The following is a 27,698-nucleotide window of genomic DNA, read 5'->3' as shown; positions in this document are numbered from 1 at the left end:
TTTGGAGAATGATTTTTGCTTTTTTTTTTTTTTTTTGCTGATGGAGGAATCTCTTTGTTAGCTATATTTTTAGCGCTAAAGATTGCTTCCTTTCTTGGTTAAAAGGCAGTTTTTAAGGACATGTACCAGTGTGAGAATGCCTAAGTAACTAGCCTATTTTAAATCAGAACACATCGAGAAAGAGCATCCCGCTTTCCACCCAAATTAGCAAACAACGAAGTAAATCCATGTTGCTTTTCAAAAGACTTTGACATTGAAATCATGGTTTTCTGCTATTTTGGGAGAAAATATTAATGTTGTTCTATTTTCAGTTTAATCATTTTCACTCACCAGATTAATGAGCTTGAATCAGTTTATCTTCATAAAAGAAATTCTGATATGAGCACTTAATTCCTTTGTAGGCAGCTGCGCTCCCAGAAACTCTTCCCAAAAGTTACCTTAGTACTTCTGTAAAGTTTCAGCTTAGAGAAGTATAAGGAAAATAGCACTTTAAATGCAGCCCCTTAGAAGATTGTTACCTGTCTTCTTTAAAAAGTGGCTTCCCTGGTAACTCAGGTGATAAAGAATCTGCCTGCAATGCACGAGACCCCAGTTCAATTCCTGGGTCGAGAAGATCCATTGGAGAAGGGATAGGCTACCCACTCCAGCATTCTTGGGCTTCCCTGGTAGCCCAGCTGGTAAAGAATCTGCCCACAATGTGGGAGACCTGGGTTCAATCCCTGGGTTGGGAAGATTGGAGAAGGGAACAGCTACACACTCCAGTATTCTGCCGTGTAGAATTCTGTGGATGTATATAGTCCATGCGGTCACAAAGAGTTGGACATGACTGAGCGACTTTCACTTTCACTTTTCTTTAAAAAGTAACTATTACTAGCTGTTACTTTTTATTCTTGGAAGTGATTAAGAAAGAAAGAAGGAAAGTGAAGTTGCTCCAGTAGTGCCCGACTCTTTGCGACCCCGTGGATAGTAGCCTGCACCAAGTTCCTCTGTCCATGGGATTTTCAAGGCAAGAGTACTGGAGTGGGTTGCCATTTCCTTCTCCAGGGAATAAGAAAGAAGTAAAAAGAAAAAAAAAAAAATAAGCTTGGTTTTTTAAGCTTCTCCAGCATCCTGGGTTCTCATACTTTTTTTTTTTCTTTTTTTTCATTGGAGGGAAATTGCTGTTCTGTTGTTCTTAGTGGCTCAGTTGTGTCTGACTCTTTGTGACCCCATGGACTGTAGCCCACCAGGCTTCTCTGTCCATGGGGATTCTCCAGGCAAGAATGCTAGAGTCGGTTGCCATGCCCATCTTGAAAGTGATTAAGAAAGAAGTTAAAAAAAAAATACAGCTGGTTTTTTAAGACTGTCCAACATCCTGGCTTCTCGTATTTTTTTTTCTTTTTTTTTTAATTGATGGATAATTACTTTACAATATTATGGCTTTTGCCATACATCAACATGAATCAGCCATAGATATACACGTGTCCCCTCCCTCTTGATCTCCCCTCCCACTGTCCTCCCCACGTCACCCCTCTGGGCTGTCACAGAGCACTGGCTTTGGTTTCCTGTGTCATACATCAACCCCCTACGGGATATCTACTTTACATATGGTAATGTATATGTTTCAATGCTGTTCTCTCCAATTCTGGGTTCTCATACTGCTGAAGGTCATGCCATGTTCTATCAAACACTTTTTCATGCTCAGATATCCCATGATGATTAATTTTATGTGAATAGGTAGAGAGTTGGTATAAGTTTCCCTTGATTGGTTGGCATAAAGTTGATACTTGACATTTAATGTAGCTTTAACTACTTTGGGCTCATGTTTGTAGGCAGTGAATTTCTTTTCATGTCTCAGGCAACGTCATCTACAATGAAGAGCTTTCTCTAGGAGCTGTGCCTGCTGCACCTATGGTTTAAAAGGCTACATAGGGGTTTTCATGGACCAAATGCTATCCTGGCCTTTTCAATTCATATATGTTTTATTTAATGCTCAAAACAGCCTCTGTCAGGATTCACATTCATTTACCAAATATTTGTTGAGCATCTCATAAGGCTGAGCAAGGAAGAAGAGTCTCTTTTGGAGCTTAAGTTTTAAGGGGAAGAAAGAAACGAACAGATTAGCCAATGATAAAGCTCCGGTATTCTTCTGCAGATGAAATCGGGTGGTTTGCTAGGAGTGGCAGAGTGTAGTGAGGCCGTGGGGAAGCAGCTTCCCTGGATAGGGTGGTTGTTCTAACGCTCAGTTGTGTCTAACTCTGTGACCCCATGGACTGCAGCACTCCAGGCTTCCCAGTCCTTCACTGTCTCCCAGAATTTGCATGTCCATTGAGTCGGTGATGGCATCCAACCATCTCTTCCTCTGTCATCCTTCTCCTCCTGCTCTTCAGTCTTTCCCAGCATCATGGTCTTTTCCAACCAGTCGGCTCTTTGCATCAGGAGGCCAAAGTATTGCAGCTTCACCTTCAGCATCAGTCCTTCCAATGAATGTTCAGGGTTGATTTTCTTTAGAATTGACTGATTTGATCTCCTTGCAGTCCAAAGGGCTCTCAAGAGTCTTCTCTAGCACCACAGTTTGAAAGCATCAATTCTTCAGCACTCAGCCTTCTCTATGGCCAACTGGTGGGCTAGTCTGTGAAGTTCTGAGAGGGAAAAGTCCTTTGCAAAGGCCCTGCCTGAGACATAGGAACCAGTGAAGGTGAGATTTCAAAAGACCTTCCTTGGTAAGGGAAGACTTAAGACTATGTTCTTATAACCATGGGATGCCTTTGAAGGGTGCTAAGCAGGGCTGTGGAACCATCTGACCAGGGTTTTAAATCCATCATTGACTATTAGGTGAGAAATGTTTGCAGAGGACGTGGGGTGAAATTGGCAAGACAGCCGGAGGCTGATAGAAATACTCCTGGCAGGATGACATTGGTTGGATGAGGGCAGTCCAGGTGAAGGTGAAAGTCATCTGTTAGGGTTGCATTTTGTTGTAGAGTGTCTAATTTTTACTAACACTTTGGATGAAGGGTTGGTGGGGGCAAGCAAAGAGACAAATGCAGTGTTACTGTTTAACAGATGAGATAGCTGAGATTCCGAGAGAACAGGTGGTCATCCAGAGCCTCCCAGCAAGGAGGTAGAACTGAGACGTGAACCCAGATCCTTTGTGTTCAGATACGGTGTTCTTTCTATTTCACGAGGGACTGCCAGCTCCCGTATGGATCCACAAGCAGTGGCCTCTGTTTTTAAATGTCATCAGGTAGCTTGAGCAGCACAGTTTATTACTCCTTCTCTGAATGAAGGAGCTTTAAAACTAAACGTCCTTGCAGCAATCAGATACCCTTCCTAAAGATCAAGTTTATCTTCCTGAAAGGCATCGCTGGACTCTCTTTATCTGCTTGGCTTACTTTTGACAGGTTATCTTAAGTCCTCAAGGCAGGAGCTGCTGAGGCCTTGATCACAGGGTTGCTCCCAGGGAGGGTCAGTGAACCCACTTGATGGGGATGGTAGAGCCTCCTAGACTGAGGATTTTGTGCATCTTTGAATCAACAGGACCTGACACAGTTCCTAAAACATATGCTAACAGTTACTGTTCGTTGAATGAATGAATGAATGGGGAGACGATAGAAGGCCCGGTGGGTAAGAATGTAAATTTTGAAGTCAAGCACATCTGGACTCAAATTCCAGGCCAGTCGTTTACTCCTGCATGTCTTTGCTCTAGTAAGTGTCTAAGCCTCCGTTTCCTTTCTGTAGCATGGAGCTAATAATCACATTTCCTTCCCTGACTTTTAAGTGAGACAGAGTACCTCGGACCAGATACTATCAAGGCATTGGTACCTTTCTTTGGTAGCACTTCTCAACATCGAAATTTTACATTCACATGTGTGTTTTTTTCCCCTAATACCTAGCTCTCCCACTACCTTATAAGCTCCATAAGTGGTAAAGTTGTTCCTGTGTTTTGTTTTGTGTTGGTTTTCCTTTGTTAGAGAGTGGGTGCAGTGCTCATTGTTAGCTCCACAGGAAATACTGGAATGGATGGATGCAGCTAATCAATACATGCCAGGTGGCCGGAGTAAAACAATGCTTGCTACAAGAGTTGGCACAGTTGAGGCATTTATAACCTAGCCCAGACTAGGTGCTGTAATGGGGGGAGCATGGCCAGGCACTTGGAGTAGGGTTCCGCACCTCTCCAAGGCTTCCCCAGTGCTTTCGTGATAAAGAATCCGCCTGCAGTGCAGGAGATACAGGAGACGCGTGTTCAGATCCCTGGGTCAGAAAGATCCCCTGAAGGAGGAAATAACAAAGTATTCTTGCCTGGAGAATCCCACAGACCAAGGAACTGGCAGGCTACAGTCCATCGGGTCACGTAGAGTCAGATACAACTTAGCCAGTGAGCACTTCACACGTTTCCCAGGACCTGAAATCAGAAAAGCCTCTAGGATTTGGAAAGGCATGACAACACCATGTAAAGAAGGCTTTCCTCTCAGTCCCAAGGAACAACCATGCTTCCCAATTCCTCCACCACTGCCAAAAGCAGAGGAAGGAGGCGCCGAATGAGTCAGACGCTGGTGTCAGGATGCTCCCCGGCAGATCGCTTTATGGCTTGGGAGTTGCTGAGCTGATACTGGTACCAGACGCCAGCGGCCATCTGTCATTTTCACACTTTATCGATATCCCCTAAGTACTGAATCCTCTGTCTCCAGGCAGGTAGGCAGAGTTTCACCTTCAGGGCCGACATAACCACCCTCTCACAGCTTCAGCTTTTCTCTGCCCTCTAGAAAGAACCTTCCGTGACATTGGGTTTGTTTGTGTGGGCGCTGTGGTGCTTGCGAACTGCAATCTGAAAGTTAATAAAGGCCACCAGTATCCTTCCTTCCAGAGCAACATACTTCCCCTTTCTGTCGCTAACTAGCGGTTCACAGCCCAAGAAGCAGGAGGCGCTGAGATGCCTGCGTGCGTCCCGCGGAGTCCTGCGAGGAAAGTAGCTGGGAGACGGACGATTTATCTGCTCCATTCTTCCATTCATTCTTCCATGAGCAAACACAAGCTCCTTGAGATTGGTTTTTCTTTAGGTACAAGGAACGTGGCCCGAACCCTTGGCTTTTTCAGGGCTTAAGCAGTGCTGTCACGCCCCAGCGCCTGAGACTGTATGTAAAGGCACAGGGCGGGAGCCCACGATGAGGCCTCTGGAATCATTTTTTTCTCTCGCTTAAAAAGAAAAAAAAACGTATCTATTTATTTGGCTGCACTAGTCTTAGTGTGAACTCTTTAGTTTTAGCATGTGGCATCTAGTCCCCTGACCAGGGATCCAGCCTGGGCTCCCTGCATTGGGAATGTGGAGTCTTAGTCACCAGGCCACCAGGGAAGTCCCCATCTTTTCCTCTTTTTTTCTAAGCATAGCCAGGGTCGTCACAGTTCCTGGCTTCACTCCTGGGTCCTCTCAGGACTGGTTTTGTGATTCCAGAGCACTGGCTTGGACCCACATGAGCGTCATGGCCCGTGTCACGTGTACGGCTGTGGTAGATAAGGTGCTGTCTCCCCATCGACACTGGGTGCTAACAGGTGTTGTCTGTCAAGTGCACGGAGCCCCGTGGTTTCCATGCAAAAACGGCTTCCGAGAAGAGAGGAGCGTCCTCCATGAGGAATATGCTGAGCATCTCAAACTGTTGGTTTTCGCCATTCACCTAGAAGCCCAGGTCCTTGGAGCATTAGATCTGTGTGCCCAGGGGTGGGGAGGGGGTAGCTAGGAGGCAGAAGTGGGGCTGTTGTTCCCAGATGCTGCACAGGTGAGTTCCCCTCTGGGGCCCACTAGGAGCGCTGTTTGATCACATCCTGGTCTCTCCCATGTAAGTGGCATTTCTGATCTCTTGGATCCTCTTACCCAAGGCCAGTTGGGTCTGCTTGAGGCCGGTCCTCAGACATGGAAGACCCTGGACCAGACCAGAGAGGGCCATCCTTACCAAATGACCTGTTGGTACAGGTGCCACATCTAGGGATTGGAACAAGGTTGGAATTCAACCAGTGGAGCACATCCAGTGGCTTCCTTGAGCCAAAATGAGTGAGAAATGCAGGTGCCAGGAATCAGATTCAGAGCTGGTAAGATGAATGTCAGGTGAGAGCCAGAACACTCCTTTTAGATATAGTCGGTACCTGAGTGATCCCTAATTCTAAGAGGAAAAGTACTTTAAGGACCAAATTCAAGCAAAGGAGTAAAGCACTGTGACTTGCAGAGTCATAGTTATCTAGAATCAAAGATTTAAATAAAAGCCTGGCTAAACACATCAGTGAGCCACACTAGTAGTTGTGGCTCTGTTGACATGGCCATTGGGATCACTTAAAAAGATAGCTCATGGGGTCTTAGATCTTGGGTGGTATTTAGATAAGTCTCCCAGTCCTGAGGACAGCTTTTGTTGTTCAGTCACTAAGTTCTGTCTGCCTCTTTGCGATCCCATGGACTGCAGCACACCAGGCTTTCCTCTTCTTCACCATCTCCCAGAGTTTGCGCAAACTCATGTCCATTGAGTAGGTGATGCTATCCAGTCATTTCATCGTCTGTCGCCTGCTTATCCTCTTGCCCTCGGTTTTTCCCAGCATTAGCATCGTTTCCAATGAGTCAGCTGTTTCTTCATGATAAACGAGACCGTAACATCACGTCAGCCGTGGGAACTAGGAGACTAGTTAAGAGAAGGCCCGGCTTCAGTCTCAGGGCAGTGTGCATTTGCCCACCTCAGGCCTGCAGCCTGCTTTCTGGTACCGACCCTCCGTTGCAACCCATGACTTAGAGCGAGACTGCAGGTGAAGTTAAGAGGTACCATGGAGAAAAGATGCTGTGCTCAATTAAAGTGGGATAGGTCTGCCGTGCCCTTTTGGCCGGCAAGCACAGCATGTTAATGTTGGGATGGAGGGAAGGGCTCTGGGGTGCATGGAATCCAGCCTTGCACCCAGGGTCTGAGAGGCAGCTCTTCTTAGGCAGGACTGGGATGATGCATCACTCTGAACTTGGCCACCTCCCTTAGCGCCAAGCTGAACAATGCAATTTCCTGCACAGGACAGAGGTACCTTCCCTGGCTTTTAGCTCTCAGAGGAAGACGGATATTGTGCAGACACAAAGACTCCAAGCAAGAGGGAGAGGTCCGGATGAGCAGAATGTGGGAAAGTCAAACCCGCGTGTTTGGAGGACTCTGGCTGCTGCTGTGATTTTTGGGTTTTTGTTTTTTTTTTTAATATTTGTTTACTCATTACAGCTGTGCCAGGTCTTAGCTGCAGTGCATGGGATCTTCAGTCTTGTGGAATGCAGGATCTTTTTTTATTTGTGGCATGTGAAATTTTTAGAGGCATATGGAATCTCGTTCCCTGACAAGGAATCACACCTGGGCCGCCTCCATTGGTTGCGTGGAGTCTTAGCCACTGGACCACCAGGGAAATCCCCTGATGTGTTTGGAGCCTGTGACTCCATCATATGCACCATGGAGACAGCTGATTGGATGAGAAAGTTTTCCAGTTTGCTGTCTTCTATGGTATTTTTCACACAGCTTCTGGTACTCGATTGTTGACTGAAAAATTGAATTGTATTAACACACCAAAGCTTGTTCTTGGGAACAGAGGGGATGCCACTGGGGGATGTAGAAAAGAACCCCAGGGATGTGTTAGGAAAACTGCGTTCTCCCTCCTGGGTAGGTTCTCCACCTCCTGGGTGTTTCTCCTTTACCTTTAGGCCATTCCTGGTCACCAAATGTAGGGGCAGGGGTTTCCCCACAAGTCATTCTCTGCAGCACCAGCTGAGTGTCCTACCATGTAACCCAGCTCTCACACTGCCTGGCCTCTGGCCCACAAGACCACTCCCAACCCACTTCAGATGCCAGCCACCAAGGAGCGGATTCCCAAATTACCCATAACTTCTGTCTGGTTACAAACTGGAGGTTCGCGTTGTTTTCTCTTCTGCTTTGATTAATTTGGTGGAGAGGCTCACAGAACAGAGGGAGGTATGTTTGCCAGTTTTTTGAAAGGTGTGATGAGGTGACAGATGGACAGAGATGAAGGGGGACGTGGGGTGAGGTCTGAGCAGGTCCCCAGCACAGGACCTTCTGGCACTGCTCTTGGGCGCGTTCACCCTCCCAGGGTATGGGTGTGTTTTCCTCTCCGTTTGAAGAAAACAAAACCACTAACTTGAAAAAGGTAAATCCACCCTCGTGTTCATTGGATTATTTACAAATACCCAAGATATGGACCATTGATTGTTGCTGTTCAGCAACAAAAAGTCGTGTCCAACTCTTTGCGACTTCATGGATAAGCACACTAGGCTCTTCTTTCCTCCACCGTCTCCCAGAGTTTGCTCAAACTCGTGTCCATTGAGTTGGTGATACTATCCAACCATCTCATCCTCTGTTGCCTGCTTCTCCTCCTGCCTTCAATTTTTCCCAGCATCAGGGTCTTTTCCAATGAGTTGACTCTTCACATGAGGTGGCCAAAGTATTGGAGCTTCAGCTTCAGCATCAGTCCTTTCCATGAATATTCAGGGTTTATTTCCTTTAGGATAGATGGTTTGATCTCCTTGCTATCCAAGGGACTCACAAGAGTCTTCTCTAGCACCCCAATTCAAGATGAATGGATAAAGAAAATGTGTGTGCATATATATATATGTGTGTGTGTGTATATATATATATATATATATATATAATAATAGAATAGTATTCTACTGTATCAGGACAGGAAAAGGTCAGTTTTCATTCCAATCCCAAAGAAAGGCAGTGCCAAAGAATGCTCAAACTACTGCACAATTGCACTCATCTCACACGCTAGCAAAGTAATGTTTAAAATTCTCCAAGCCAGCCTTCAGCAATATGTGAACCGTGAACTTCCAGATGTTCAAGCTGGTTTTATAAAAGGCAGATAAACCAGAGATCAAATTGCCAACATCCACTGGATCATCGAAAAAGCAAGAGAGTTCCAGAAGAACATCTATTTCTGCTTTATTGACTATGCCAAAGCCTTTGACTATGGGGATCACAATAAACTGGAAAATTCTGAAAGAGATGGGATTACCAGACCACCTGACCTGCCTCTTGAGAAACCTGTATGCAGGTTAGGAAGCAACTGTTAGAACTGGACATGGAACAACAGACTGGTTCCAAATAGGAAAAGGAGTATGTCAAGGCTGTATATTTTCACCCTGCTTATTTAACTTATATGCAGAGTACATCATGAGAAACGCTGGGCTGGAAGAAGCACAAGCTGGAATCAAGAGTGCCAGGAGAAATATCAATAACCTCAGATAAGCAGATGACACCACCCTTATGGCAGAAAGTGAGGAAGAACTAAAGGGCCTCTTGATGAAAGTGAAAGTGGAGAATGAAAAAGTTGGCTTAAAGCTCAACATTCAGAAAACGAAGATCATGGCATCTGGTCCCATCACTTCATGGCAAATAGATGGGGAAACAGTGGACACAGTCACTGACTTTATTTTCCTGGGCTCCAAAATCAGTGCAGATGGTGATTGCAGCCATGAAATTAAAAGAAGCTTGCTCCTTGGAAGGAAAGGTATAACCAACCTAGACAGTATATTAAAAAGCAGAGACATTACTTTGCCAACAAAGGTCCATCTAGTCAAGGCTACGGTTTTTCCAGTGATCATGTATGGATGTAAGAGTTGGACTGTAAAGAGGGCTGCATGTATGGATGTGAGAGTTGGACTATAAACAGGGCTGAGCACAGAAGAATTGATGCTTTTGAACTGTGGTGTTGGAGAAGACTCTTGAGAGTCCCTTGGACTGCAAGGAGATCCAACCAGTCCATCCTAAAGGAGACCAGTCCTGGGTGTTCATTGGAAGGACTGATGCTGAAGCTGAAACTCCAACACTTTGGCCACCTGATGCGAAGAGCTGACTCATTTGAAAAGACCCTGACGCTGGGAAAGATTGAGGGCAGGAGGAGAAGGGGACGACAGAGGATGAGATGGTTGGATGGCATCACTGACTCAACGAATATGGGTTTAGGTGGACTCCGGGAGTTGGTGATGGACAGGGAAGCCTGGGGTGCTGCGGTTCATGGAGTCGCAAAGAGTCGGACATGACTGAGCAACTGAACTGAACTGATTCTGCTGTAGAAAAGAATGAAATCTTGCCAGTTGCAGCAGCATGGGTGAACTTTCAAGGGCTTCCCAGATGGTGCTAATGGTTAAAAAAAAAAACACCTATCAATGCAGGAGACGTAAGTTAGCTGGGTTCTATCCCTGGGTCTGGAAGATCCCCTGGAGGAGGCTATGGCAATCCACTCCAGTATTCATGCCTGGAGAATCCCATGGACAGAGGAGCATAGCGGGCTTTGGTCCATAGGGTCACAAAAAGTTGGACACGACTAGAGCGACTTAGCACAGACGCGGGGTGGACTTTGAAGGTATTATGCTAAGAGAAATAAGTCAGACAGAGAAAGATAAATACCATATGATCTCATTTATATGTGAAAACAAAACCAAGGACATAGATACAGGGAACTGACGGGTGAGGTTTGGGGGTGGGGAAAAGAAGTGAACTAGTTTTTGTTTGTTTTGGTTTTTGGTTTAAATAAATTGAACAGTTTTGAAAGGAAATTTTTGAAAAGAGTAAGAGATGTTTCTAGTATCACTTGGGAAATGACAAAATTTTAGGAGCAATGTGCCAGGAACCCATGGCAAAGACCAATATATATATTTTCTATTGTAACAGGTTAGAATTTGCATGATTTAAAACAGCAGAGATTTAAAACTTGAAAACAGTTGCCCTCATGCTTGGGGAAACTTGGGGTCTCCCACATCTTGAGAAAGTGGTCCTCGAGTCAGAGCTGCCAGGGATGGACTCAGCTTTACACACTTACTTCCTTTGAGACCTGGGTCTCCACCATCCTCCTCCTCATTCTCTGCTTGCCAAGTCATGCTAGTATTCGTCCCAATTTTCCCACCTCAGGGACTTTGCACAAGCTCTCTTTCTGTCTTCCATATGTAAGTTTCCTTCCTTCCTGCTCATATTATAAACACCTAATCGTTGTTCAGATTTCAGTTCAAGTATCACTGTGCTCGGTAAGCTTTTCCTAACCAGTCTCTCAAATCTAGGTCAGAGTTCTTTATTAAACCATTTTACAGAGTGACTATGACATTTTCCTTAAAAGCATGTAATCATACTCCTTACTGCGGGGAGTATTTAACCTCTTTGATGCCACGGACTCTTTTAGCCATCGGGTGAATCCCATCGACTTCTTCTCATACTGATGGTTTTCGATCGATTACTGAAGAAGCCAATTATCTTCAGATAATATGAAAGTAATTTTTAATTGTAATATAATAATTGATCTGTTTCTTGATGAAGACATTCAATTATAAAACCTAGCAGCAGATCTAATAACCATTATAATTTCAAAGTAATAATGAACATAAAGGAAAATTTGAAGTATTAGCAATAACTGCAATCAAATAGGAATGTATCTGATTTCTCTATTGGTGATGTCACACAGTTTCTGCTGACACTACAGCAGTTTCTAACATTTGAAATATAAGGAAATGCTAAATTGTAGTTAGAGATTAGCAAAAATCAAAGTGTATTTTTTTCCCATCCAAGTTAACACATTCCTGTGGATTCTATCCAGAGGCCCTAAGGAACCCCAAATTAAGAAGCCAGTTTTAGCTGGGGTAAAGCAGTTAATGTCTGTTTCCCCTCTGGGCTATAATCTCCAGATGATCAGAGACCGTGTCATCTTGTGTTCGCATTTATCCCTAGTTCCTTGCCGTATGGTAGGTGCTTAAAAAATATTTAACAGTTGCTACGTCTTATAGCATCCTTCCAACACAGCAGCCAGCATGTGCTTGCACGTTTCATAGATTTATTCCTGATGCTTCCCCCTAAGCTTTATCCCAACTCCACTTGGTGTGTCCAGAACCGAAGGAGTCTGACTTCACAGTGACAGAGTGAGTGAATGACCATCTTGAATCTCAGACTCTAAAACAGAGGTAACGATGGAACCAGCAGCCCCACAGAATGACCTGAGGATGTGCTGATGTAATTTGTGAAACGCACTAATTCATCCCAGAACCAGGCTCCTCAGATAGGACTCGTGACTGTTGCAGTGCTGTCACAGAATAGCAAGCAAAGGCCCTGGGGTGGGCACCCTGCTCTACCACTCCTGTTTCTAGCCTCCACATGATGGCTTGAGGGAATCACAAACTTAGTTAGTATTTCTGATGGAGGGGAACTGTACTTGGGCTGTGCCCAGTCTTAGAAGGCCTCGAAGGAGTTGGAGGCTATGCTGGAAATTGTCAAGAGATGCACACTCTTATCTGTCATTGAGAACAAAGAAAACCAGAAAGAACAGGTGGGAAGAAAGCTTTTTGCACAGAGTATTGTTAACCAGGGGGCTTTCCACTTAGCTCAGCAGGAAAGAATCCGCCTGCCAATGCGGGAGACACAAGTTCAGTCCCTAGGTCGGGAAGATCCCCTGGAGAAGGAAATGGCAGTCCACTCCAGTATTCTTGCCTGGGAAATCCCACGGACAGAGGAGCCTGGCGGGCTATAGTCCATGGAGTCAGACACGACTTAGCGACTAAACGACATTAACCAGGGAGGAGGCACAGACCCAAGACTGGAGCGGGGATGTATTGTGTCTGTATGGGACATTTTCCACCTTTCAAGCCCTTTGAATGACCCTCCGAGCTCTTCAGTAGCATCTTGCAGATGGGAGAACAGACGTGGGAGGTGTTTATGGATAGAGTATGTATGATAACTTCACCTATCTCCTTGGTATGAAATACGGCAGGCTGGGGCCAGTTCTGAGTCCTCCTCTCACTCAGGGTGCACAGCCCACCCCAGTGGCTTGATCACTCTGAATGCCAGTGTCTTCATTCATCTTTCAGGGAGAGGGTGGCCCTGTGGACCGTCTGCAAGGAAGGCACAGTGCCTGACCCCTGGCAGGTGCTTGGCAGCTCCTTCTAGATAAGAGTTCAGGTGTTGTCCTTCCCCCCAGTGCCAGGGCTGGGACCCTGCTTTGACCCGGTTCTGGCACTTCGCCCATGCGGTTTCCCTCTCAGGAGCTCTTAGGCAGTGTTGGGGGAGGTGACACCCCCCACCCAGAGTACCACGATGCCACGTTTGAAGTCCTACACGATCAGCTTTGGGGGACTTCGTGTTTACCCAGACCTTTTTGATACAGCCCTTCAGAAACAGAAATCCTTCCCCGAGGCCATTTCTTTGGAAATTTTCCCTAAAGCACTCCACATTCAAGGGTTCTTGAGCTAGGCCAGGCAAGAAAGCAGTGACTGGCATTAGGCGTCTGAGGCCAGGCTGGTGGCTGAGAAGTTCCCGCCTGCTCAAGAGGACCCGCTACCTCCCCCGCGGTCCTCCGCTGGGTCCATGTGATGTCATCCCCACCCAGTCCCCACTTCACAGAGGCAGCAGTCTCTTGTCTGTTGACAAGCTCCCGGAGAGAGCGGATGGCCCCAATCCCTGTGTTAGAGCCATGCTGTTCATTTGACGCCTGATCAATAATTGCCCATTGCCTCAGGTGCAAAACTCGAAGAGTCTGGTGGCGGGAGGAGGCCCCCGGGGAAGATTTCAAATCCAAATCATGTAAGGCACTTAGAACTTACACTGGCTTTCACATTGAAAGTCTGCCATCAGTTTATCTCTAAGGCCCCAAATGAAGAGGATTGGGGTGGGAGGGGGAATCTCTCATATATTTGTGGAACCACCGAGAAAATATCCCTGACATTGATTGAGAATCAGAGGACCTTGGGTGCTCGGCTAGAGGCCTCTTCATTATGTAACGAGGGCTGGGATCATAATTAAAGGTGGTTTAGAAAGAAAGCAGGGATTCTTGGAGCTGGCGCCCAGCATAAGCCAAGATGCCTGTGAAATGCAATCAGACTCCAGTGGGAAGGTAATCAGGCCCCCAGAAGGGGAGGCTGATGTCAGGAGCACCTCACGGGGGATGTTTGTTCAGAGAGCCGGGTGTGGTGCCTCCTGCCTGGTTAAAAGGCTTTGATTTTGCACAAAAGGATGTATCAGGATTGGCCGACGCCCTGTGGTAGGTTCAGTTGTGATGGTCATGGTCAAGGGCATTGGGCACCTGCTTCCTGCCGAGGGCCAGGCAGCTGTGAGTGAAGGCAAAGGAGGGTGGTGGGCATTGCGGCAAACACAAGGGCACAGCCGCATCTGAAGGTGGCGCTCTGGGAAACTACTGCTGTGTGCGGATGCAGGCCCAACTGAAAAGCCAGCCTTACATGTGAAATATACCAGTTTTTAACAGCTTACTGAGCAGAGACGTATTAATATGTCTCGTTACCCAAATGTTATTGGCCAGTGTTTCGATATTCACTTATATAACAAATCACCAGCCACAGGTGTTAGTTTCTGCAAAAATCCCCTGCTCAGCAATCCCCAAGTCGGCCTGGCGGTTTGTCCACGTGCCGCTGGGCCTCAGGCCCTCAGGTTCTGGCTGAGCCACAGTGTCCTCTGTGATCTTTACCCCCAACCCTGTGAGGAGGGCACTGCCAGGTACCAGCCACCCATTTCGCAGATGAGAACACAGGGGTCTCTATGAGTCTGGCTCGAGTCCACTCTTTCTGCATTATACCAGCTCTTCTAAGCTGTCCCTTCTGTGATGTACCTCGGTGCCACTTTTATCTATAGTTGGAATTTTGATGGAGGTGTTGTAGGAAGGAAGGGTGCGTGTCCCTGAAAAGGCCAGCAAAGTGTGGAAGCACAAGGCCAGAGCGTCAGGGAGACTGGGTGGAGCTGGCCCGAGAGGAGCCCATGAGGAGGACATGAAGGTGGTGAGGCTGGAGACATCGGAGTGGCCACGTCACAGGGGACCTGTGGGCCATAGCGAGACCAGGGAGTCAGTTCCATCCACACTGGTCATTCAGCCCACATCTACAGGGAGCCCACTGGGTGCCAGGCTCAGATCTAGTACCAAGGAAAGTGTAGTGAACAGGACAGAAGTGTGCAGCCTCCTCGTGGAGCTCACGTTCTAGCAGTGAAGTGTCATTACTCACTGCAGGCAGTCCGCGAGTGGTCCTAAGCACAGGGGGATCTCAGCTCTGGGCTGGGTAGGGGGCAGAATGCAGTGCAGAGAACACAAATGCAGTCAGTATGGATGGAGGGCATCACCAACTCAACGAACATGAGTTTGAGCACACTCCGGGAGATAGTGAAGGACATGGAAGCCTGGTGTGCTGCAGTCCATGGGGTTGCAAAGAGTCAGACACGACTTAGCCACGGGGTCACAAAACGTATTTCAAATAAAGATTTGGCCTCCCTTTAGCTTCTGTGTGTGGCATCAACAAACCATTGATCCACAGGCCATTCTCCCCACCAGCACCTCTTGTGCACCCAGGAGTTGAGAGTGGTGTTTATATGTTAAGCAGTTGAAGAAAATCAAGAAATAATATTTCATGGCACATGAAAATGGTATGAAATGGAAACGCAGGGTCCATAACCAGTTTCCCTGGAGCATGTACACGCCCGTCACGTACAGATGAGCTGGGCTGCTCTGTGCTTCAAAGGCAGAGCTGCGTAGCCGTGACAGAGACCACATGTCTGGGAAAGTCATGCCCATTTACTGTCCTGCCCTTCACAGGGCAAGTGTGCCCACCCCTGTCCTAAGTCATCCCTGTGATCTGCAAGTGCTTCTTCCCAGTCTGGCCCAGAACATCCACTGTCTCAGGGAGGAGAGCAGGGCAATTCCTGCCCCACCTGCTCTTCCCTTAGGCTTAGCTGGGGGTCCTCAGCCTGCAGGCCCCTGACCTCTGCTTCCATGTATAACCTTTGACAAGCATGCATCTTTGGAGGCCCCTTCAGTTACGGCTCAGATAGTAAAAAAAATCCATCTGCAATGCAGGAAACCAGGGTTCAATCCAAGGGTCAGGGAGATCCCCTGTAGAAGGGAATGGCAACCCACTCCAGTATTCTTGCCTGGAAAATTCAACAGAGGAGCCTGGAGGGCTGTAGTCCATGGGATCACAAAGAGTTAGACACGAGTGAGCACCTAACACTTTTTTCAGTTACTGAATTCTCCCCATGGCAAGTGGTCCCGTTAGAGTGAGGCCAGACCTGCCTGTTTTTTGAACTTAAACCAATATTTTCTAGTCCTTTAAGACAGTGGAATTCTATACTGTCACCAAAACAGTAATACCAAATTCTTTTTAAATATATTTATTTATTCATTTATTTGCCTATGCTGGTCTTAGTTACAGCATTCAAATTCTTAGTTGTAGCACGTGGGATCTAGTTCTCTGAGCAGGTATCAAACCCAGGCCCCCTGCTTTGGGAGTGTAGATGTTAGCCACTGGGTCACCAGGGAAGTCCCCCACATTCTTCCTGATAAGTCATATTGAAATATTGATAAGACTGAAATATTGATAAGACAATATTTCTGTGACTTAAAACAAGAAACTCACTCATAGAGCCACAATGCATTATATCCCATTTATGTCAAATTGTATGTGTATGTTTTTGCAAAATGTACAAAGATGTTGGATCCCCAAAAAGCTAACAGTAGTTATCTCTGGATACTGAGATTATGGGTGATATTTTTAAAACTTTCTTCTTACTTTTCTGGATGACTTTGGTTGCTTTTTAAAAACATTAGCATGAATCATCTTAATCAGTAAAGAAAAAGCCAGCTATTTTAATTTCAAAGAACAAATAAGAAGAATGGTTGCATCCGCCTGTGGGTGATAGAATTATTTATGTGGTTGTGATGTAACTGGTAGAGACACATGCATTCCCATACGGCTCATCCCTAATTGGATCTTCAGAATAAAGGAGATAAGTAAGAACATGGGAGAAAGTGAGGAAAAGATCTAGAAGTCAGAAAATCTGACATGGTCATCATTGAAGGGGACACAGTCTTCCCAATACATAAATTTCCTTGGTTCGTTATTGGTATTTGGATAGATCGGAATGTAGATCTTTCCCTGGTTCGCCCCCGCCCGTCCCCCAGCCTTGACACACTATAAAGAAACTAAGGGTATTTTTTTAAAACTTAGGGTATTTTTTACAATGATGTGTTGGCGCCACCTAGTGTCAGCACCCTGTCATCTCACCCCCTGTCTCCAGAGGGGCCGACCATCACATTCATTGTTTGATGTCTCTGCTCTGGTGGCATTTGCGCAGCAGGCAGCGAAATGCCTCCCGGGGTTCTGCAGGGCAGTGGGGATGCCTCATTAATTTATCCCTTCCTTCCTGTCTCAGTTGCACAAAACGAATCTGTCCGACTGAAGCAGGGTTTGGCAGTTGAAGAGCAAAAAAGGATGCCTCCCTGTCAAAACCAATCTCCACTTTTCTCCAGCAGCTGGCTCCTTAGAGCCTGTCCCTGCTTTTCTGGCAGGAAAGCCATCTTCCCCAGGGCCGCCTTGGGCTTGGGGCTCTCGTGTAGCACACTGGGGACTCTGGCTCGTGTGGGCTGCTTGGCTTGTAGTTGGGCTCCTGGGAGAAACCAACACCAAGCTCCAGTCCTCTGGGGCTGCCCCTCTCCTGCTTGCCACCGCGCAGCGTTGTCCTCCCTGGCTCCCTTGCCCCCATGACCCTCCTTGTCCAGCATGGCATCGCCTTTGTTTGCTCTAGAACCCGATCCTGTACTCCTTTTCTCTCCCAGCTCGACAAGCACCCCCACTGTCTGCAGCACCTCCTCCCAGGCCCCTTCTCCTCTCTTAGCTCAGCTGAAGCTCCAGGGAGCTTTGGCCCCCCTCCCTGTATGGTTCTGTGGTTCGGGTCTTTCCCGTGGCTTCTGAGTGCTGTAGGGTAAAGGCTGGAATTTCCCTCTGGGTGTGTGAGGCCTCCCGCCTTGTTTCCTGCACCCCGATCCAGCTGCCTGCCTTTGATTCCCCCAGGCCTTCTGCCTCCTGAGGTCCCTTGGCCCACCCTCCCCTCCTCCCCGACTCCCACACAGTGAGTGTCCACTCAGTCCTCAGTTGGATGTGTCTTCAAATGGGGCGTTCCCTGGACTGCATAGCATGAGTCAAATCTCCTGAGAAAGTGCTTGGAAAATGCAGCACGGCTCTCCTCCCCTTACCCACCCCATCCCGGTATAACCGTAACTCCGTACATGTCATTCTTGGGTGAATCGCTGTCTCCCCGCTTTAGACCAACAGTTCTCAGCCAGGGATGGTTCGCCACCCTGGGGACGTTTGGCAATATCTGGGGACATTTGTGCTTGTTTTAACTTGGCAGGAGGTATACTGGCATCAAGTGGGTAGGGCCCAGGATGCTGCTAAACATCATACAGGGCACATGGCAGCCCCCAGGAGCAGAGAATCGTCTGGCCCAGGAGGCCAGTGGATTACTCAGCTATAAAAAGGAAGGCGTTTGAGTCAGTTCTAACGAGGTAGATGAGCCTAGGGCCTATTATACAGAGCGAAGTAGGTCAGAAAGAGGAAGACAAATATCATATATTAAGGAATACATGTGGAATCTAGAAAGATGGTGTGACGATCCTACATGCAGGACAGCAAAGCAGATACAGATGTGAAAAACAGATTCTTGGACGCTGGGAGAAGAAAGTGGGATGATTTGAGAGAACAGCAGTGAAACTTGTGCGTCCCTGATGGCTCAGATGGTAGAGAATCTGACTGCCATGCCGGAGACCTGAGTTTGATCTCTGGGTTGGGAAGATCCCCTGGAGGAGGGCATGGCAACCCACTCCAGTATTCTTGCCTGGAGAATCCCCATGGACAGAGGAGCCTGGCAGGCTACAGTCCATGGGGTCGCAAAGAGTCAGACACAAGTGAGCGACCAAGCACACACGGCACATTCACGTTACCGTATGTAAAATAAATAGCCAGGGCGAGTCTGATGCATGACGCAGGGCACCCAAAGCCAGTGCTCTGTGACAGCCTGGAGGAGCGGGCTGGGGAGGGAGGGGGAGAGGGGCTCAGGATGGAGGGGACACATGTATGCCGAAGGCCTGTTCATACTGATGTATGGCAAAAGCCATCCCAATATTATAAAGTAATTTTCTTCCAATTAAAGTAAATAATAAATTCAAAAATGTCTTTCGAGAAAAAGAAAAACCCTGCCTCAGAGTGGAAGCCCCATAGAGGCAGGAACCATGGCCACTGGGAAGGAGGTCGTCTGGAGAGCCAGAATGCCATTTAAAGGCTGACTCAGCGCTCTCGGCCCTTAAATGGGCTTGTCTGTAGACAGGTACAGAACCACCAGCCAGAAGGAATAAGTGGGAGGATTAGCCTGACTTTTCCTTGTGCTCTGCCTACTACAGAGTCCTCCTGCTCCCAAGAGAGTTATCCTGACCTTTTGTGCCTTTGCTTTAAAAATGATTTGAAGTCCCATTTTTAATTTTATTTGTTTACACTCTGGTCTATTTCCAGTAAAATTTGATCTACTATTTTTAGTTGAGACATTCCACAAGTCAAACAGCCTTGGTTTCTAACAAAAATTTTGTTGTGGAAGCAAAGGCCAGATGACTAGGCAAGATTAAAAGAAGTTAACGCATTATAACAACTGAATTTAACCTGTGATGTGGGGGGAAAGGGTTGTAGACAACCTTTTGGAGACAAGTAGGGAAATTGGAATGTGTATGATGTTTCAGATATCAAGTTAGTGTTTATTTTCTTAGGTATGAGAGTAGTCAGCATGGGCTGCTATATCACACACCATAGACTGGGTGTCTTAAAACAACAGAAGTTTATTTCTCACAGTTCTGGGGGCTGAGGGGTCTGACATCAAGGAGCTGGACTCACTCTCTGGTGAGGACTCGCCTCTTGTAGCTGTCTTCTCACTATGTTGTCATGTGGGGAAGGGATCTTATCAGGACCTTATCAGATCTCCCTGGGGTCTTATCAGGACCTTCATCCCACTCTCGGAGGCTCCACCCTCACGATCTACTTGTCTCCCCACGCTCGTCCTCCTATGACCATCTCCTTGGACATTAGGTTTCAGCACATGAATTTAGGGGCACACAGGTACTCGGATCCTCGCCATTACAGAAGAGAATGTCCTTATTCTTGGGAGATACAGACCCAAGTATTAAGGAGTGAAGTTCAGAATGTATATAACTTGTTTTCAGGGATAAAGCAGGAAAATGTGTGTTGTCTATGTGTTGTGTGTCTGTGTGTGGTGTGTCTGTTGTGTGTCTGTGTGTTGTGTGTGTGTGTGTACAGAAAGAGGAGGAGAGAGGGAAAACAGGTGTGGGAAAATGTTAGCAGGGGGAGGATCTAAGTGGCGGGAGTGTGGGTACGCCCTGTCCTCACGCACCAGCATTTCGTGGCTGTGGCCTTCAGGAGCTCGGGGCATTGGGCCCGTGGTGCCGCTTGGCGCTGAGCTTGGCACTGAGCTTGGCCGTCTGTGTCCAGTCTGCAGCTCCCCGCCCATCCACATGAAGGTGCAGCCGCTGAACCAGACGGCGCTGCAGGTGTCCTGGAGTCAGCCGGAGACCATCTACCACCCGCCCATCATGAACTACATGGTGTCCTACAGCTGGACCAAGAACGAGGACGAGAAGGAGAAGACATTCACCAAGGACAGCGACAAGGACTTGGTAAGACCGCCTTGTTCTGAGTCGGGGCGTCCACAGCAATGAGGGGGGCCCCCGTGCATGTCCGGGGGTGCTTCCTCTGCGACATTCCAGCCACGTGCCGCCTTCCTGGTGAAGCGGGTACTGCCGTGGACAGCACTGCAAGGCCTGCTTGAGCTCCATCCCGCCCTTACACTTGCCGGCCACACCGCCAAGAAGAGTTCATCTGCTTGTAGTTAGGCTCTTCAAAGCTGACTGCTTTTTCTTTCATTATTTAAAAAAGAGACATCAGAAAGCCTCCACGAAGCCCTCGTCATCTGATAGTGTTACTGTAAATGCCCTGGACAGTGGGGCCAGGCACTCGCTGTTACTTTACTGCAGTCATTCCCCCTCTGCCCTCCTCCTCCCCACTCCTTCTCTTGTCACCCCCACCAGGCAACCCTCTGCAGTCCCCACCGCTCCCTTCTGTCACATTTCATCTGCCTCACGCCTTCTACCTGCGAGACCCCGGCAACCACGCCATATTTAACCACAGTTCTCAGGCTCTCAGACCCTATAATACCTGACTTCACTTTTGAGCTACACGTGCCCAGTTCCGTGTTTCATCGTAGATGTGCATAAATATTTAGTCGCCAGCCCCCAACAAGGCCCTTGAGAACAGATGTTTGCAGAAGCCAAGTCTTCTTCCCCTAGAAAAGCAATCACTCCAACAAGCGCTGGTCTTTACATCTTTGCCCAGAAACTCAAAGCAACACATTTGGGTTTGAAAGCCTGGCATTTATTGTTAATCAAAAGAAGTCTTTGGGATAATGAAGCCCATCATTGTATATGTACATGAAAAATGTAATAGCACCGAGTGGGATTCTTAATGACTGTTACTGCTTTTTTTCTTCCCAATACAGAGTCCCCAGGGCCCGTTCAATCACTTACAGTATAATACTTTTCGTATTGCTTCAGATGACGATTCTTTTACTTCATTTCCATTTATATTTTCAATTTCCCCACTAGACGTTGTTATCTGGGTCACATTAGGGAATGATGAGCTTCATGAAATCGGAGAGGAATCTGTTGAAAGGCACCCTAGGTTGTGATATGTTTTAACCTTTTCTCTTGTCAGGACCAGAAGTCCGGGAGGGAGGTTTCTCTTTCTGAGCTGAGGGGGCTTGCATTAATCAGCAGAAACTAGCTGGGTCCTTATTCGGTTTCTTATACTAAGTGGGAGATAATTAAACATGCAAAGATGAATAGATACCGGCTCAGAGTGAATTCTAATAAATCCCTGCTTAGAGGAAGCGAAGATTTTTGCTCTGCACAGAAGACGAGGTCACAGGTTTAGAGACTGAGGCATAAATGAGTTTCAGAGAAAGAGAGAGATGTAGAGAAAAACATGCTTTGACAGCAAGTTCTTTTTTTATAAGGATTTCTAGGGGTGGTTCTTTTCTTTGGGGACACACAAAATTAATTTTCTTAATTCCTCAAGAAGTTGAGAGTGCTGACTTAGTGACAGCAAAACTTTTCTCCAATTTAGGATTCTTGTGGCCCAGAAACATTTCCCAAGCATTTTCCTGGCTTTTGCCAGCATCCCCCCGACACACACACACCCTCACTGCCAACCTGGGGAACAGGTGTTGTTGCCTGCCTTTTCCAAAAGGTAGGCTGAAAGTGAAATACCTGGACCCCAACCTCCCGCTCTACCCAGGAATACATTTTGCCAGGCAGCAGGCAGCAGGCATGGCCACAGTAACTTGTTAATGCCTCTGCAGAGGTTTTCAATAGCTACCTTGGGGGAAACCCACTCAGTGGTTAAGCTCCCAGAGCTGCTTTCTGGACCTGGCCCAGAATTCAGTGACGAGACATTTCAACATCAGGGAGTCTCTAAAAATCAGTTGCCTTTACTATTTGTTTCTTTGGGCAAGCAAGCCCTGCCAACTTTTTAGGCATTTTCCATTTTCTGATTTTTAAAAGTCTCTTGGAGTAAAGCTTTGCGGGATGGGGATCTGGATTTGGCTCCTGACTTGGGACCAGGGATTGGGAAACTTTTCTCTTGAAAGAGTCAGAGAGTTAAGATTTTAGGATTTAAGGCATCTATGGGCAACTACTCGACTCTGCCACTGAAGGGCGAAAGCTGCCACAGCAACAGGGAAATGAATGGGTGTGGCCGTGTGCCAATAAAACTTTATTTACAAAAAACAAACAGTGGGCCAGATTGGGGCTGTGGGCTGTCACTTGCCAACCCCTGTGTTAGACCAGGGGCATGGTTTCTATTGTGCGGTGAGGACTACCAATGTGCGAGGCTTGCTTGACCTGTGTTGTACAGCCCTCACAAGAACCCTGCGAGGGAAATCTTACTCTCTCTGCTTAACAGCTGGAGGGAGCAGAGGCCAAAAGACAGTGAGCAGCTGACTCAGAATCACACAGCTGGTGAGTGGCATGACACAGGTAGATCTCTTGTCCTCGGACTTCCAGTCAAGTATTCTTCCGGCTTCGTGCCTTGTGTTATCCAAGGTCTAGGTACAACAGTGCCTTTAAACTGCAAGGAAACCGTAACACAGAGACTTCGTTGTGGCTGCTCTAAACTCTGCACGGCCCTGGAAATTCAGTGCACTTGATGATTCTAGATGGTAAAACGGCATTATCGTTTACAAGGTAGAGCAGTTCTGATACAAGTCCCAGCCTCATGGGTACAGACAGGGCTGAAGGCATGCTCCAAGACAGAGTCCAGCATCTGTGTCGAGACTGGTATTCCTTCTCTTACTCTACATGTTTTTGTGTTGAAAACATATTCCCAGGTGAGGTTACTTCTGAACACTTGTTCCTTTCGGAGGGAGCCTTTGGTCAGTGAGGAAGCGTCGTGTTTGTTGGGCTTTGCCATGGTACCCAGCAACCTACATGTGATGCTTAACAGTCTTTTACATTCGCCTTTCGAATGTACAGTGTGCTCTGGCCTTTAGCACTAGCTCACTCCTATCCTTTCCTCACCCTGCAGAAAGCCACCATCAGCCACGTCTCCCCTGACAGCCTTTACCTGTTCCGGGTCCAGGCCGTGTGTCGCAACGACATGAGGAGTGACTTCAGCCAGACCATGCTCTTCCAAGGTGAGGAGCTGGCCTTCTCGTCTGCCCTGAGCCCTTCTCCTTTGGGCTTTGTCCTTTTTCCTGTTCGGGTACTTGCACATGAGACTACCAACCTGGCCTAAACACCAGTGTGGGTTTTGCAGTCACACCTGAAAAGCCTGGGAGGTTTCACAGGCCAGAGGAGGGGAAGAAGGGTGAAGTGATTATTTTTTACAATTACCATCATTTTCCATCCATGGAGATCCGAGCATGTGTCTACGACTGTGTCAGATCATAGAATCAGCTCCTAGTCACGTGGAGGAGTACTGTCTTTGGATTTTTCGCTGATTTAGGGTCTAGTGGAATGTTTCAGGTCAGCTCTGGGGCATAGCAAGAGGAGAATTTACGTTGGTGAAGAATTTAAAGAAGCACTTAAAAACTTTGTCATCAAAATGTCATTAAAGATGTCATCTTTAAATGGAATATTTTTTAAACCAAAATCAATGTAAAATACCCATGAACAGCAGCAGAAAATCAAAACTTTGCATGAAGACAGGATATTCTCTGTCTTACTTGCCCCACGATCAACTCAGTCTTGGTTCCAGTAAAACTTGATTGACAAAAATTGGCAGCTGGCCTGTGGGCTGTAGTTGGCAGACCTGGTTTTGTGAAGTGCACTAAGACCAGTGTGGACGGAGCGACCAGGGCATCAGGCTTTGCTCTGCCTGTCTGATGTCCTCCCTGGGAAGGTTCTTTACTTCCTGGATCCTCAGTTTCAAAGACACAAACCAGGCCAGTGCTGCTTAACGTTTGTGAGTTATGTATCTGGGATGAAGGCTTTGGACATTTTCCCTAGAACATGCCAGAAGTTTGCATGTCACAGCTTCCGGGGTCTCAGAAACCTGTAGACTGTAGATCCGGCTTCACTGTCTGGAATCCTGTGAAAAATGCACATTCACGGGCCCCTCCCAGACTAATCATCTCGGACTCTCGGAGGATGAGGCCCAGGAATCTGAATTTGAACCAGACGGCTCAGGTACCAGGCATGCAATGAGAGATGGAGAAGTTGCTGACTCAGGGCCGGGGCCCTGACATGAGAGCCTCAAGTTGAGTCTTGGCTGCCACGTGATCTTTCTGTGACTCTGAAAATGTTGACTGTCTCTAAGCTGCAATTTCACAGTCTGAAGGTGGTAGTTAGGAGAGTACTGCCCTCATGGGGTCCTTGTCAAATGACAGGGTGATTCATGTTACATAATTAGCACAGAGCCTAGAACCAATGCTCAGTATCCCCTTAGTGTGAGGCTTAGTATAAAAGATAATATGTGATGAACCCAGAGTAGGAACCCCTTCAGCTGAGATTCCCTCCAAGGATCCCTTCTAGCTTTGCAGGTTTGCATCTAGTATTGAAAGAGCCTTTGCTGACATTCACATCAGCTCATCCTTCTGTTTAAACTACTTGAAATTAGCATGGCTGTATTTTTTTCACAAGTAAATCGCACTCACTGTGTGTCCACCTGAATGTACGGGCCCATCTGCTTGTGTTGAGGAGAGTCCACAGGCCAAGGCCAGGTCTGTGTGGGCCAGCCCACAGGAGACAGCAGGGGAAGCCAGAGCGCGTGCGCTTGCTGAGGTCGGGGCCCGGCAACTTTGGGCACATAAATCATGATTAGGCCGCCCATGCGCTCTAACTAGGAACCCGGAATCTGCAAAACCGCCTTTCCTGATTAATAGGCCCCTGAGCTCACTGGCTTCTGCACAGACTTTGAAAAATGAAATGTTTGTAATATAATGCAGTTCCCAAAAGCCTCATCAGCTATAAATTCTGAGCACGGAATAGTTAAAATATCTGACCACAGTGACTCCTTAAAGATAGCAGTGCCTCCTTGCCTGAAGACTTCCCTTGCTCAGGGGTGGACGTGCATTCACTCATTTTCTGTACCAGTGTTTGTCCCTGCATGTTGACCAAGGGACATACAGTGGCCTTGGGATCTTCCCTGCACCTTCCAGTGGGCAGTGGAAAAATGAACTCTGCAGGGCAGCTAGCACACCTTTTCTGATGAGCCAGCTAGGAGCTTGTGAGCAGTAGAGGCCAAAGTTCAAAACAGATCAACTTTTAAGAGTTGACTGTTAAAAGGGAAAGAAAGAAACATAGGGAATTTCATGGGCACTTTATTAAGAATAATTAGGTTTCCCCTTGATAAAGTTTGCCTCTAATTTGGCAGCATGAGAAAGCCATGTGGAATATTTTCATTGTTACAGTAAATAATGGGTTTCCCCGGTGGCTCAGTGGTAAAGAATCCGCCTGCAGTGCAGGAGATGCAGGACACACAGGTTTCATCCCTGGGTTGGGAAGATCCCCTGAAAGAGGAAATGGCAACCCACTCCAGTGTTCTTGCCTGGAACATCCCATGGACACAGAAGCCTGGCAGTCTGTGGTCCAAGGGGTCACAAAGAGTCGGACACAACTGAAGCGACAAAGCACAGCACATAGTAAATAACACAATATTTATGTCCTGTATAACATAATAAATAAGTTATGCTTACCTTACTGTAGTAAGTATGATAATAATAATGGTGATCATTGTCTGTGGAGTGGTTCCCAGTTACAGAGTGTTTGGCCCTAAGTCATCTCATCTGACCTCATGGCAGCTTGTAATGCAGACGTTATTTTCTAGAGGGGGAAATGATGTTCTGAGCAATTGAGTAACTTGTCCCCCCCTCCCCCCAAAAAAATCATTTGATTACTAAGCAGAGTCCAGTTTCTTATTCCAAAGCCCAGTCATTTATACACAACGACAGACCACCCCAAAGCATAAATATTATCCTGTATCCTGGGTCTTCAACAAACAGCTCGAAAGATTGATTGCCAAGTGTTCAAAAGTTTTTTTGCAGGTCTCAGCAGTCATGGAAAATGAGGGCTTGTAAGCCTTCTCTTTGAGCCACAGACCCATCAGGCAGCCTGGCCAAGCCATCAGATCCTCTCTCAGAATGGTTTAAAATAAATAATTAAAATACATAGGAAAGGAAACCAATTACACTTAGATACAGTTGTCAAAATATTTTAAACATGCAAATCGGCAACGTAGTCATTGCTGCACTTCTTTTATGAAAGTATTAAATGACAAGTGGTGGGTCTGTTAGTGATGGTGATTTCTGAGTAGCAGTGAACATAAATGATACTTCAAAATAGCTCCAGCAACTGTAAGGCAGCAGGGAAATATCCCACTTCAGTCATAGACAGAGACGCAGGATGGTCCTGCTAAATAGAGCTGAGACTCCAAGCTTCCGTTCCTCTTGCAAGAAGCTACATCTCCCTGACAGCTCAGTGGAGACATGTGTCTCCTTTTCCCCCCATCCCTGAATTCCACCAGGCCGATGGACTGGTGATCTGAAAGGCCCAGTAGAAGCTTCCTAGTCATCACGACTAGCACTGACCCCAGTGGGAATTGTTCAAGATCAATGAAAACAGGCACAGTGATGGAGTGGCCACTGAGTTTGTTGGCCTTAAATTAAGGCCTTTGTAAAGGGCAGGAAAAGCAGATCTCTTAGGAAGCTTTCTTCCTGTGTTAACAAAGGGAGGTGTGTATACCTGTCTGAGGCAGCACAGTATTGATCCCGAAGCAGCTCACTGATGGTGGGAGGTTATATTTAGTGCCAGGCAAGGACTGTTTGCTTCCTGGGCTGCCTCATCTGACCTGGTTGTATTGACGTGTAGATCAGTCTATTCCCCACAGTTGTCTCTTCACACGTTTCACTTTCCAGCTGAGCAAAGTGAATATATCGTTAAGTTGCGGGGTGCAAATGTAGATGCCCTGTGGCCCAGCAGGGAACCACATACAAATGAGGCAGGACCACATGGAAAACTGGAGAGGTGCCCTTTGAAAGGGGGTGATGGACCCTTAGCCCCTGCCAAATATGGCCCTGTAGGGAGGTGAACTCAGTTTTGCCAAAAATTGCAATTTTTCTTCAGGATGAGGAGGAAATTGGGATTTTCAGGTTAAAGCTGCTGTTTAAAATGTTGACAGTGAATTCGTTTTTTGTTTTTTGTTTTTTTTTAGTTTGCAGGGCAAATAAAAAATAGTTCGAGTACTTGCCCCACTTCTAATTTAGGTAAAAACTCCAGCAGATACAAATGTTATTTATTTGGGAATTTAGTGGGTTTTTTGTACCTTTCTCAATGCCATGTATGTA

General features: G+C 46.9%; 1 protein-coding gene across 4 annotated transcripts in view; it reads left to right on the top strand.

Annotated features, from left to right (window-relative positions):
• The window catches only part of PTPRG (protein tyrosine phosphatase receptor type G), a 774,504-nt gene that overhangs the window by 638,856 nt on the left and 107,950 nt on the right, over positions 1-27,698 (top strand). For all 4 annotated transcript variants that reach the window (XM_024982945.2, XM_024982946.2, XM_024982944.2 and 1 more), the window contains 2 exon segments: positions 20,294-20,478; positions 23,441-23,549. In XM_024982945.2, coding sequence (XP_024838713.1) covers positions 20,294-20,478; positions 23,441-23,549 — 294 coding nt within the window.

Source organism: Bos taurus, chromosome 22, assembly GCF_002263795.3.
Source record: "Bos taurus isolate L1 Dominette 01449 registration number 42190680 breed Hereford chromosome 22, ARS-UCD2.0, whole genome shotgun sequence".
NCBI classification, from domain to species: Eukaryota; Metazoa; Chordata; class Mammalia; order Artiodactyla; family Bovidae; genus Bos; species Bos taurus.
This window is presented reverse-complemented; position numbering and strand designations above follow the sequence as displayed.